Source organism: Xiphophorus maculatus, chromosome 11, assembly GCF_002775205.1.
Source record: "Xiphophorus maculatus strain JP 163 A chromosome 11, X_maculatus-5.0-male, whole genome shotgun sequence".
Classification (NCBI taxonomy): domain Eukaryota; kingdom Metazoa; phylum Chordata; class Actinopteri; order Cyprinodontiformes; family Poeciliidae; genus Xiphophorus; species Xiphophorus maculatus.
This window is the reverse complement of record NC_036453.1, coordinates 12,968,292-12,981,849: the sequence shown is the minus strand read 5'-3', so window position 1 is coordinate 12,981,849 and position 13,558 is coordinate 12,968,292. Positions and strand designations below refer to the sequence as shown.

General features: G+C 37.9%; 1 protein-coding gene across 1 annotated transcript; it reads left to right on the top strand.

Moving 5' to 3' along the window:
• Positions 1-971: 971 nt before the first annotated feature.
• Positions 972-11,714, top strand: LOC102217371 (ubiquitin carboxyl-terminal hydrolase 2-like). Its single transcript, XM_005809324.3, has 12 exons — positions 972-1,216; positions 6,054-6,101; positions 6,187-6,304; positions 7,421-7,532; positions 7,618-7,728; positions 7,807-7,871; positions 7,956-8,059; positions 8,908-8,988; positions 9,082-9,160; positions 9,278-9,385; positions 9,804-9,924; positions 11,225-11,714. Exons 1-12 carry the CDS (start codon positions 1,070-1,072, stop codon positions 11,328-11,330), a joined length of 1,200 nt encoding a protein of 399 aa, XP_005809381.1. The 5' UTR covers positions 972-1,069; the 3' UTR covers positions 11,331-11,714.
• Positions 11,715-13,558: the final 1,844 nt, after the last annotated feature.

Genomic DNA, 13,558 nt, shown 5'->3' with positions numbered 1-13,558 from the left:
CTTGTATATATAATTTTGAAGAAAATGCACCATACAGTCAAATTTTACTTTTAAAAATAATTAATTCTGTTTTATAACTATTCCACATGATGGGGGAAAAAAATCATTATTTTAATAAATTATGAAAAACTCAAAATTAGTACAACATTTTTGCCCAGGCAGCAGGAATGTTGCAGCACTAAATTCAGAATATCTTAAAACAATTGATATCTAAATAAATCTGCATTTAATGTGTAAAATTATTAGCGGCAGCTCTGATTTCATCCCAATACTTTATTCCTGCAAATGTATATAAAAATTTTCATATTTTAACTTTACAACAAGCCTCTACTTCACAATATGATTATTATATTCAGTTAATTAAAAGAAAATCTCAAAATGAAAGAGAAAAATACCATAAAATCAGAATAATCGATTACTAAAGTCATCTTTAGACATTAGAAAATGTTGGGGTTTCTTTTATATTTTAATGAAAAATAAACTGTTTTAGCTATAATCTGCTACGTCTGAATTTAGCTGTATTTTTCCATGGTATTTAATTACATAAACACAAAAATATTCAGATTTTATTTTTCTGTTTATATTTAAGGCAGTTTTCCCAGAAGAACATATGTTTTTATTTGCCCTAGAAATTGAAAGACGTGCATTTAGCTGCACTTAAGCAAAAAAAGTCATCATTAATTACTCGTATGTAGAAAACAGGAATAAAACAAGACAGTACCTAAATAAATAGATCTTTTAACTTTTTTAAACTTGTCAGAATATCTCAAAATAATGCTACATTTTTGTTATCTTTACTTTAAGTAGCTTTTAAAGACATATTTTAGATTTTTCTGTAGCTTTATGGCAAGATTTCCAACTAAACGTCTCCATTGACGCTGTATTTCCGACAGCACCTGAAGGCATCACCGGTGGATTTTCAGAGTGGGCGGGGCCGTTCGCGTCCCTCGGTAAAAACTGAGGCGCGCGCCGCCCCTGTCACATTTCGACACCTGAGAACCGAGCGACACCGCAGGGTAAAACCCGAACCAGCAACCCGAACCAGCACCCCGACAGAACCAGCAGCGCCATGCCGTCTCTGCGACACTCCTACACGGTGACGGTCCCGGGACACCCCGGCGGCCTGCCGCTGGACGAACCGGAGCTGCGGCGCAAGCAGCTGTCCCGCTCCATGCTGGTCAACACCTTCATGGGTCTGATCATCAACCCGGCCAAGGTGAGTCCACATCCGGGTCTTTTCTCTTAAAAAAGGTTTTAATGTGTTTTTTCTGCAGATTAATTTTATTCTGCTCCGCAAATATCAGTTTTTGGTCAGCAAATTTTGTTTTCTTCCAAAAGAATTTATATTTTTATTCACTCTAGAAATGCAGAGAAGTGCATTTAGCTGCACTTAAGTAAAATAAAAATTTTGTTGTTCCTATGTAGAAAGCAGGAGGTGTTTTATAAATTTCTGACTTTTATATTTTAGCATTTCTGCACATAAAATGTAAGAATAAAACTGGAAGCAATCACATGCAACATTCAGGCATAACATTATGACCAGCGTGGACACTTACTGGTTTTTCTCCTGGAGTTTTAAGTCCAGGGTCACCTGACCAGATCTGTTAGTGGTCATAATGTTTTGCCTGACTATGATGTTTTAAGATAACGCATTAAATGAAAACAGCCGCACAGAGATAATTATTGTTCTCTGCTACAAAATAGGCCTGAAATGATTAATCATGATTAATTGTGATTAATCGATTATTGAAATAATTGCCAACTAATCGATTAATCGTTAACAGACTCCAAAACAGGCCATTTGCTGAAAGAACAACACAGCGATTAATCCAAAACTGTTCAAAATTAATATAAAGTTTGCATTAGAGATAAAAATATGACATGAAGCAGGTGGAAAAATCTCACAATCTCTACAGCTGTACAGTCAAACACGGTGGTGGTAGTGTGATGATCTGGGCCTGCTTTTGCTGAGTCCAGATTAATCATCATTAAAAAAAACACTTTTTTCTAGTTACCTGCTGCTTTTTCTCTGATATTAAAGTTCATTTGATGATCTGCAACATTTGAGTTTGACAAAATCACGAAACAGAAGGAATCTGTAAAGGTGTAAAAACTTTTCCACAGAGATTAAATTGACAAAAAAAGAGTTGAATCTTGACTGCCAGTTGCATCAGTGTGTAGAAACGGGGGTAAAGTTGAGCCGGGCGTCCTGCATGCGGAGCGGACCGGGTGTTGGGCAGAAAAGCTGCAGATGGCTGCATCAAGTGTTGCTGTTGCATAACGGGAAGCAGAACTGCTGATAAGCGGCGCGTCCCAGGAAGAACACCTTATCGTTCGCCCAGCAGGACTCTGCTGGCACCAGGACCGGCCCACAGTCAGCACATATTTCTGTTTACGTGGGCCGGAGGTGTCGGGCTCGGGTCGACCCTAGGAGCTTCTTACATAACCAAAACCTCAACCGAGACCGGAGAGTTTTCATGCAACTCCACGCTCATCTTAGGACCCAAGGAAACTGAGAAAATCATCCATTTTTAATCATGATTAATCGTTTATTGAAATAATCGTCAACTAATCAATTAATCATTGACCGGAATATACAAACTTTGAATAAAATAACATATTTAAAGCAGTAATTAAGTCAAAACTGAACCAAGTATGTGTAATAAGATAAAAAATCTTTGCTTTAACTTCACCTGGTTCAAATTCACTGAAGTAACTACTGTATGTTGTTGCATTTAGGCAATAAAATGTTTATTTTCATATTTAAAAAATAGAATGAAACTAATTATATAATTGTTCATTTTAAAAATGAATGGATGAAAGAGAAAAATGCCTAAAAATCTGAATAATGAATTGCTCAAATAATTGTTATTTACATCCTAAAATTCAAAATACTCACGAACAAATCTGCATTATTGTGCAAAACAAACAGCTGGGAATTTATCCTACAATTTTACTTTATTCTTGAAAATATTCATCAAAAACGTTCATATTTTAACTTTATAATGAGCCTCTTCCTAAATAACATGAGTACTTTAGTCAGTCACTAAACAATCTCTGAATGAAAGAGAAAAATACCTAAAGATGCTGAAATGGAATCATGTTTGCTTTAAAAATTCATGAAAATCCGTCATGAATTTACAGGAGATATTTCAGGATGGAGGAACTTGCCTGGACATATCCACATTTCTCCTCACTTTCTGCAGTTTTCCTCTAAGATTCCTGCGTCTTCATTTGGACCGTGTCGCTCTGTGTTTACCGTGTAAACATCTAAACGATAAAACTCGGGTTCAGCCGGGTCGCCGGAACCCGCTCCAACGTGTTTACACCCTGAGAAAAGGCGAGGCTGCCACTGCCGCCGTCGCAGGCTGCACGCCTGCGGGGCGCCAATATTTCAGCACAGAATGTTCCCAGGCTCTCTGAAGTCGTGCCAGCCGGTGCACAGAGTTCACCTGAACGCATCACTTCCTGTGAGCCCGGTCCTGCTGGTTTGGACCCACACCATATGTCTGCTTCCAGACGGCAGAGACCGATTTAAATCAGAGTTATCTAGGATTATACATGCATCCATGGTAATAATGAGTAGAAATTCACCAATGCTGATTTTTTTTTTTTTAAGACCGATTTTGATGTCAATCTAACTGATCTACAGTATGTGCTGCAAATAAAATAAACCAACATATAGTTTTTTAAAAAGTGAATAAAAACAGAATATATATAAAAAATACTTGCATTAAATGTCACAATAAAAATATTACATTGTATAAATTCTGAATATGTAAAAAAGTAGAAAAAAAATGTGACAATCAAAGAATAGTGATGATTTTACATGATTACTGTTTATAAATTATAAACAAATATTACAAATAAGTTAAAAAGTTCTTCTTTTAATGAGTCACATTCTCAAGCCTTTTATGTTATTTGTAGAGTTTTCTGCACTTTTGTCAGCCTCGGCCCTCCATACACGAGCCGCTGCTGTTGCTGCTTAACTCCCAGTTTAAAGGTGAACATATTTCCATTTCCAGCCGTCAGCAGAGGCGTTGATGCGTTTCGCTGCTCGGTCAGCTCATTATTGCGTTATTATGTAACAGAAGTGGTGACTGAGCCGCATGTCGGCGCCCGCTGGAACCTCATCACCATGAAACAATCTGTTCTGTCAGTGTTAGGTCATCAGGGTGACTTGATGAAACTGAATGTAGGGTGTTGATTATAAAAATAAAACTGTTTTTAGTCATTTTCAGGTTATGTAAGCGGCTCTGGGAACAGAGCTTTTTTTAGCAGGAAGCGTCCGAGACCCAGACTGTGGAAAGGGATTCCTGTGGCAGTAGCCCAGGGCTGTGATGTTTGGGGGCGGCCTCAAAAACCTTTATTTTCTTCTTTTTCTTTAATTTAATGTTTTACAGCATTTTACTGCTTTATAAAACATTTAAGCCCATATCAGGTGACACGCATTCATATTTTGGGATATTAGTAATATAAAAAATACTCAATTATTTGAAAAATGAGTAAAGTTATAGTACTTTTTCTACCCACAATGCAACATTTCATAGCAGAAACACCACCAAACCTGACTCCATCTTTGTTACTCTGGCCCTGCCTGAAATGATACTTAAAAACATATTTTGTCTATTCAGTCATAGATTATTTACGTCTGTAAACTGAATATTTAGTTAATGAGGTAAATATTTAGCTTGCTAATTAAATAGATTGAATCTGACATTTAGAAATGAATTACATGGTGAATACAGTGCGTACTTTCTATTATTTTTGTTTTAAGACAAAGACTTGAGTAGAAATTTACTTTGACTATGCTTCTACTGTTGACAGATGTTACTGTCTATATACCACAGATTAAGGAACAAAGGAGACACTGGCTGATTTTCAGATGTTAAGATTGATTTCTCATGCAAATATTGCCAATTTCCCCAAATCCTCCCTCGAAATATTATTTATTCAGTTGATTTATTGAAAATTTCTAACCTCAACTAGTGATCATTTGCAGCTACTTTATGTAAAAATACTCTGGGAGTTCAGACAGTTCAGTTTTCTATCCTCTATACTCAGTCTGAGCAGGAAGTGTTTTAAGGAAAAGGTCATATAAGGCCAAGCTGAATCAAACTATGGAGACATGTTGAGTTTCATAATGACGACATGATGAAACATCACGATGTCGTCTGCATAGAGACGAACTTTATCCTCCCTGTGACCTCAGATCCAGAACCCGACTCCTCCCACCATCACATCATCTGACATCATCGCACGGTTTGGGTTGAATCATAAAAGTAAAAAATGCTGCTGAAGAAACCAAATATTCAGTTAAAAACTGCAGAGGGAACTTGGAAGGATCTGAAATAGAACAAAAAATTAAAAAATATCTACTTTTCCATATTTTGTCACATTACAACCATGAACATACATATATTTCATTCAGATTAGATTACTCATTATTTAGCCATTAGCAGTCATCAGGCAACTTCTGAAGGCAACTGGTTGCACTCAGAGAAAATGAGGGCTGAATACTTTTACACACCGCACTTTTCAGTTGAAAATGTGTTGAATCCTGTCCACTTCACTGTTGTATATCATTTTGTGTTGGCCTCCCACATTAAATATATTTATGATCGTAATGTAACAAAAAATGGAACAATTAAGTACTTAAGCTTATTTTATACATTCGAAATACATTTAAGAAATCAAGTAATCTAGTAATTCAGTTCATTCTTTAAATAAGAAAACAAACATTTTATTGACTAAAACACGATAACGCTTGATTATTTGTAGCTTCTACCTCAGTTAGTTTTGTGTTACTGATATTTGCTCTAGAAACTAGATCAAAAATAAATGTGTAGTTTTCTAGTGATTACTTCCAGACTTAAACAGAACCTGTCTGACAGCACGAAGTAGGCGAAACCATCTCAGAAAGCGACTTGATAGAAATAAATTCTGGAACAGATGAGAAATAGAAGAGAAGAACCAAAAGGGGCTTTTTTTTAAAGTCGGACTGAAAATTGTTGACGTTTGAGGTAATTTTTAATGTTTCCGTTTGTGAACAGAGCAAGAGTCCGCAGGGCCTGGTGGGGCTGAGGAACCTGGGCAACACGGTAAGCCTCCCAGCTTCCCAGCGTCTCTCCCAGTGAAACCAGCAGCTCAGACTGGATCCGTGGTGACGTTTGCTCTCGTTTCCAGTGCTTCATGAACTCCATCCTGCAGTGTCTGAGCAACACGTCCGAGCTGAGAGACTACTGCCTGTGGAACTTCCACCTGATGGAGCTGAACCGCCAGACCAACTCGGCGCTCATGGAAGGTGGGCGGAGCCTCTGCGTGACGAACGCTGCGTTGTCAGCTTTAAGACGGGTTTCTGGGTCAGGTGTAGGTCTCAACCTGTAAACTTTATGTTTTTACACTCCCTCATCGTCGCTCAGCTGTTAAACCCGGATCCTTCCAGCTTCAGTCGGCGAACGCGACCCAGAAAAGCAGCAGCGTTTAATGTGTCATTTTTACGACGTAATCTGAGCGCAGTGGATGTTTGTCACCGTTAGTGGCACGCTACGCATCCTGGGCTCAGGGTGGGAAAATTAGGTCAGCAGGTGAGCCTCAGGAGACGTCTTAGTAAAACTAGAGGAGGGACACGTCTGTAATTCATTCGTTGATAAATCAAAACTATAGATTTACAAAATAAGCAACATTTTCAATTCAAAAACCCCCTCTTCCTGCTAAATTATTGAATAAATAGACATATGAGCAAATATATTTATTGTTTTAATCTGTTGTTCTGGTTCTTTTCAGGTTGTTGGTAAATGTTACTAGTGCGTCAGATTTACAGCTGTACCAGAAACGTGGGAACACAAATGTTCCGGGTGGAACATTCATACCTAAACAAAAAAAAAAAAAAAGCGATTAGTTCTGTTAAAATTTTTTACATTTATGTGAATAATTTATAAAATCAACGTGTTAAAGTCCCGGTCCTCATTAAAACATGTCATCTGCTGCCAGATTTCTTGTTTTGTCTTTAGTTTTAGTGAACGAAGCTAAACAGAAACCTGGTAAAGTGGGACGCTCCAGTAACTGCCTGTAATAATGTCCCACTTTACCGCATCTGGTGTTTGAATTACTTTCAAATAATTTTCAGCAAAATGTGTCATATAATTATGGCTTTCTGAAAAATTTTATTCTGTCTTATGCAAAAGAAATGTCCTGTTATGGAAAAAAATAATTTACATTTGACCTATGAACTTATTTCATTTTGTGTTGAATCTAAATTTGTTCTGATATTCATGACAGAGAATATCCTGGTGGATATTCTCAATGACCTTCTCTGCTGAGTGAAACTGAATACTTTGTTTTGAGATTGTTTGATTTGGACATTTGATTTTGACCGTTGAAATGTCTCTTCCTGTCTTGCTTTTGTTTTCTGGTTTAGAGTTCGGAAAGCTGACTCAGAATCTGTGGACGTCTGCGAACAACGAGGCTGTCAGCCCGTCTGAATTCAGAAACCAGATCCAGAAATTTGCCCCCAAATTTATCGGCTGCAAGTAAGTTTCTCTTCTTCTTCACAGGAAGCCTTAAGCTTCAGGTGAGAGAAGTTGTCAGATTGGATAAAATCGTTGTTATCTGCAGCCAGCAGGACGCCCAGGAGTTCCTGCGCTTCCTGTTGGACGGCCTCCACAACCAGGTGAACAGGGCGACGATCCGGCGAAAGGTGTCGGCACAGGAAGTCGACCACCTCCCGTAAGCCGACTCCGTCCTCCAGAGGTTACTCAGCTTCACTCCTGTTTTTCTGCTAAATCTCAATCATTTGATCCGCAGTGATGAAGAAAAAGCCCGGCGGACGTGGAACATGTACCTGGAGAGAGAGGACAGTAAAGTCATTGGTAAGAGTCTTTGAAACATCAGGGAAGCAACATGGCTGCCTTCCAGTGGATATGACCTTTGACCTCTCACGTGCCTGCTTCCAGACCTGTTTGCGGGGCAGCTGAAAAGCTCTCTGACCTGCACAGTTTGTGGTTTCCGCTCCACCGTGTTCGAGCCGTTTTGGGATCTATCGGTTCCGATCGCACAGGTGAGGAGACCCAAACTGCCAGCCAATCAGATTCTGGTTCAGCACCATTTACCTGAAATAAACCCGATTTCTGCTTAAAAAGTTACTTCTACAAAAACCCAAATGATGAGACTCCAGCAGCTATTTTACCAGGGCTGGAACGACTAATCGGATTAACTAATTTAGTAAACGATTAATCGTTAGCTGGAGTATTCAGACTTTAGAAAGCCATATTTTCTATCTAGAACTCATCTAGTGTTTTTCCCTCACCTGGTTCAAATACAGTAAAGAAAATCCTGTTCAGCAACTTTTGCTATCAATGATTAATCAGTATATGTTTGAAGGGTTGACTGAGCTTGAGATGCTGTTATTGCATTTTAGACAATAACATGTTTATTTTATGTAGAAAATGAATTGAGTTACTTGATTATTTGCATTTTTATGTATTTCTAAAGTAGAAAATAAGCTCATAAATAAATAATATGCAGAATGTCGCAATTTTTTATCCGATTAATCAATTAATGATCAGAATAATTGGTGGGATTAGCAATTATTCTGACGATATAATTTATAGAATAATTGATTATTCTGATGATTATTTAATTAATCATAAGTATAACTGATAGAGTAATCAATTATTTTGTGGATTAATCAATTAATCATCAGAATAATCGATTACTGAAATAATCATTAGCTGCAGCCCTACATATTACTGCTCTGTCCTCACGTTGACGATGTTAAGCTCTCAGAAAGCAAAAAGCAATCAATAAAACATTAAATTCTTCCTGAAACCTTCACTCGGAGATCATGACACTCTGAGATTGTGATAAATGAATTATTCTGACTGGATGTTGTCTGATCGTCCACAGAAGAGCTCTGGTGAAGTGACGCTGAAGGACTGCTTGAGGCTCTTCACAAGAGAAGATGTGCTGGACGGAGAAGAAAGACCGGTAACAGACCTGGACGACGGCCAGCAGCTTTTTCTGTTTTAAGATGCTGCAGACAGAATCTGACTGCCTGCAACGCGTTTATTTCTTTCTCAGACCTGCAACAAATGCAAAGCCAGAAGAAAATGCACCAAGAGGTTCAGCATCCAGAGGTTCCCTCAGGTTCTTGTACTTCGTATCCTTTTTGCAGTCGTTTTTGCAGCATGCAGATGCTAATCCTCCCGCTAACGTAAAGGTATGCACCAATACCAAATAAACGGTTTTTGTGCCTTGACCCCGGTTTGCCTCTCAGACCTGAAGCGTTTCTCAGACTCAAATGTCCGAGCGAGCAAACTGAACACCTTCGTCGACTTTCCTCTCAAAGATCTGGACCTGAGGGAATTTTCAGCGGACAGCGGCGGTGAGTATCTGCAGCAAAAACAGAAACTATCTAGAGAAGAAGCTTCAGTTGTTACAGCTAAAAACTACAAATCAGGCCCAGATCTGGGCCCTGATCCTTCAGAGTCACATAAAGACAGTTACAAAGTCAGTCTTCTATCACTATTTACAGGATTAAAGGACTAAAGTCCCAGCAAATTCTAGAAAAACAAACTTCCAGAGAACTGCAAAACAACTGAAACACTGAGATCCTTTAAATCAAGACTAAAACTCAGCTGGTTAGAGCTGATTTTGATTCATAATAACTCAAACATTGGCCAGTGAGTTTGACAGAATTTAATGTCTGTCACTGGATTTTATGATGTTTTCAGGATGTAAAGCACTTTAAACTGCCATTTTGTTTCAATGTGTTAAATAAACTTGATTGATTCTTCCTGCAGAGCGTCCCGTCTACAACCTGTACGCCGTGTCCAACCACACGGGGAACGCGCTGGGCGGCCATTACACGGCGTCCTGCAGGAACCCGGCGCTGGGGGAGTGGTTCAGCTACAACGACTCCAGGTATCAGATCTCACCTCACTGGGTTCACGTATCGGCTTATCAGGCCGATCACGCAGCCTCTGCCTGCTGCTCCCGCCGCCGACCTCATTGTCGCCGTAAAACTCTGCAGCAGCTTAAATTTTACAACCAAATTAGGGGTCAGCTGCATGTTTGTGAGCCTGTGGATCTGTGTGTGTGTGTGTGCTTAGCGGGTTAAAACACACACATAACTAATAAATAAATTATCAACGAATGTTGAAAAAACTAACTACATGATATTTAGCAAAAGAGAGGTTGATGTTGATGGGGTTGAGATTAAACGTGAGAGAGATCAAATTCCTCTTGATGAAAACTTAAACTGGAAACCACACATCAACAATTTAAAGACAAACATATCAAAGAAAATTACGTTATATGGTTATACAGATCGTTCCCTATTTCACGTATTGTATTTATTGAGGGAATGTTTGAAAAGGATAAGCAAATTCTATTTTTATTTTGCAAAAAAGGAGGGGAAAAAAGGCTGCTAGCTCTATGATGACTAGCTTTGGTTTTAGCTGTCAAGTCTTCAATATAAGGAGCTAAATCTTTAATGTATATGTGATATATTAAAGAGACGCGGTGCTTTAATACTAAATGTCAACGCTACAATTAGATTAGGTTAGGAAAAAGTTTTAATTAAGAAGAAAATGGCAAGGGAGAAGGAAGTAGGTCAGTTATGCTAGCTTGATTTTGACAACCTTAACATGTAGATGTGCTGTGGAATTTGGTGTTTTTGGTTCAGTTAAAAAAAAAAAAAAGGCCACCCACACACCACCTGTCTGACAGATCATCAGGAGAGCAGGCGTTTAAATTAGCTATCAACCACTGCTGTATTAGATTAGCTCATTTAGCTAACCACAAAGGTAGCTAATCTACCACAGTGATCACTCATCAATAATCACAAAGATAAACTTCAAGCCTGAAAACATAAATGTCCTGAATGTTCTGCTCTTTGTGTGGGAAATGTTTGAGTGTTTATTGGTGTTGAATCCTGAAACATATAGTGGCGTTGTTGTCAGTCAGTTGCTATGGCAATGAGTCTGCGTGTGGCTATGTTTTTTTGTTGTTGTTTTTTTCTTTCCCTCAGCGTTGTGCGCATGCGCCAAATCTCCGGATGTAAACAATAACATGCAACGTGTTTATACAAGATTGTTCTTTTCTTCAAACTACTCCTTTTTATTCAAAACTTTGGTTTATGTTAAAATGTGAGATGTTAAGGTTAAGCTCTAAATGAATGAAATAAATTAAAAACTAAAGCATGTGGCGCGTGTCTCCGCAGGGTCAGCCCCATGTCGTCCAGCCAGGTGCGCAGCAGCAACGCCTACGTCCTCTTCTACGAGATGGCCAACTCTTCACACGGAAAGTACCAGACGTGTCGGCTGTAGAAACGGAGGGACGAGCTGCACTCAACTGAGCCTGAACACACGAAGCTAGAGCGCCCTCTAGTGGAGAAGGAACTGCCATTACAAACTGTGAACATGGCTTCTGGAAGAACTTCTTGGAAAGGGTCAAAACTGAAGAAAAAGTTGTTTTTACGACCATTTTTCGACACTTTCTTTCAATATTTATAAATGATCTTTCAGAAGACATAATTTATTCTTTTTAATTTATTCTGCTTGTTGACTCCAAAGATGGTTTGAGGATGTTTTCAAGTGGAGACACTAATATTTTTGTACAGTATTTATGCACAGCAGAGTGAAAGTGATGCGACTCTACTTGCTGATTTTACATCCAAAGTCTGTAAATGATTAAAAGTCGTCACTAAATCATGTGTTTGCTTTATTTAGCCATCCATTTGTCCACCCACAGAGACTTTTAGCTACATCAGGAGCCACAACCTTCTACTTACAAGTATGAATCCAGTTTTGGTTAAAATATCTGAGTTTGTTTACAATATATTCATGGAGGTTTTGCATATTTTGAACATAGAAAACATACATTCAAACAAACAAACAAACAAACCCACAATCAGCACCCACTGTCTAAAATAAAATAAAATTCAGTTGAAAAAAATTTTTTTTTATGACTGCATAAAGGTAAATAAAAAGATACAGATAAATAAAAAGTCTAATAATTAGATAAAGTATCAAAATATCTGAGTTTCATTCTGAAGTAGTAACTATCCAGATGTTAAGCAGTGATGCAAATTGCTGACTAAATATTACAGTTTTAGAGCACTATACCCTATAAAACTTTGTCCTGGTTGTGCCGTGTTTTCTTTAGCTCAGACCGGCCATTTTGTGTTTTTTGAGTCACCATCAGTTAAGTTGAAATGAGGCGTGTCCCATTACTAGACACTCACATCGGGTCACTTTGGAGAAAGCAGGTGATTTTTCAGTATTTAGATATCAAATTAGCGCCACAGATGTTCTCTGCCACCACATCGCCCTTGTGCCTGTTCTCCATCTCACTCAGTGGATAACAAAGGAGGTGCTTGTGTGGATGAAAAACAGCAAAACAGAGAGTTAAATATTATATGTTATATTAATTATAGTTGTTGACATTTCACACTGACCAAGACTGAAAGTCTTGGTCAGACTAGACTGAAATATATTAAATATTCTACTAAATATTTAATAGAAATATTCTATTTCTATTAAATAGAATATTTCATGTTCTATGAAATAAAATATTTTATTCCACAGATTATGGACAGAGTGGGAATATGTTTTTAAAGTTTGCCACAGTTTCAACAAGTTGGCTGTCAAGTGAAACTGGACACACTTTCTGGTCTTGTTAGCTCTACATATTTAAGAAAATTAAAAAGTATATGGTGTTTAATTAGAGAATGTTTCTTTTACAGTGCCAGTAATACCGGAATTTATCATTAATAATAAGACTTTGCGGTATCCCGATTTAATAATCGGGATACCGCAAAGCTCTTGTAAATACAAGAGCTTTGGATTTAACACGTTGGACTGAAACAGAGCTGGTGTCCGAACAAACAAAACACGAAGAACATTTCCTGTTGTCTTCTGTTTGCGGCAGTAGCAACATCCGGCTGTTGACCTGGTGGCTTGTGGTGAGTGAAAAAGCGTTTCTTATCGCTGTTTTGAAAAAGGTAAGTATTTCGACACCAACTCATCCCAGCGCCTTTTCTAGGGAAGACGTGAGTTTGTCGAGATTGGCATGTTTCCATAAAGTGACTTTATTTACATTTCAATTTGCGAATTTAAAGTGAATTTATTTACCTCAGATAAAATCAAATGAAAATCCAAATGATGACACTGTTCTGTTTGGGTTTCAGTGGAAGATACTGATGTAGGTTTGGTGAAGTTCGACCTTTAACCCCATAACTAAACTCTAAACTTTCACTGACGTTCTCTTTAGTCAGTCAGAGTTCATTTTGGTTTGATTATGTTATGTTTTCTTTCTAGGGCTGAAACAATTAATGGGTTTAATCACGGTGAAATAATTATCAACTAATTTAGTAATCGATTAATAGTTAACTGCAGTATACAAATCCCCCCAAAATATTCAAAGTAGTAATACAGCCAAAACTGAGCAATATATATATATATATATATATATATAAAGACATTTTTGTATTTAATATAAAAACATAATTTTCTGTAAAAATATTTTCCCCAAAACTCCTCAAGCGCCAGTTTTA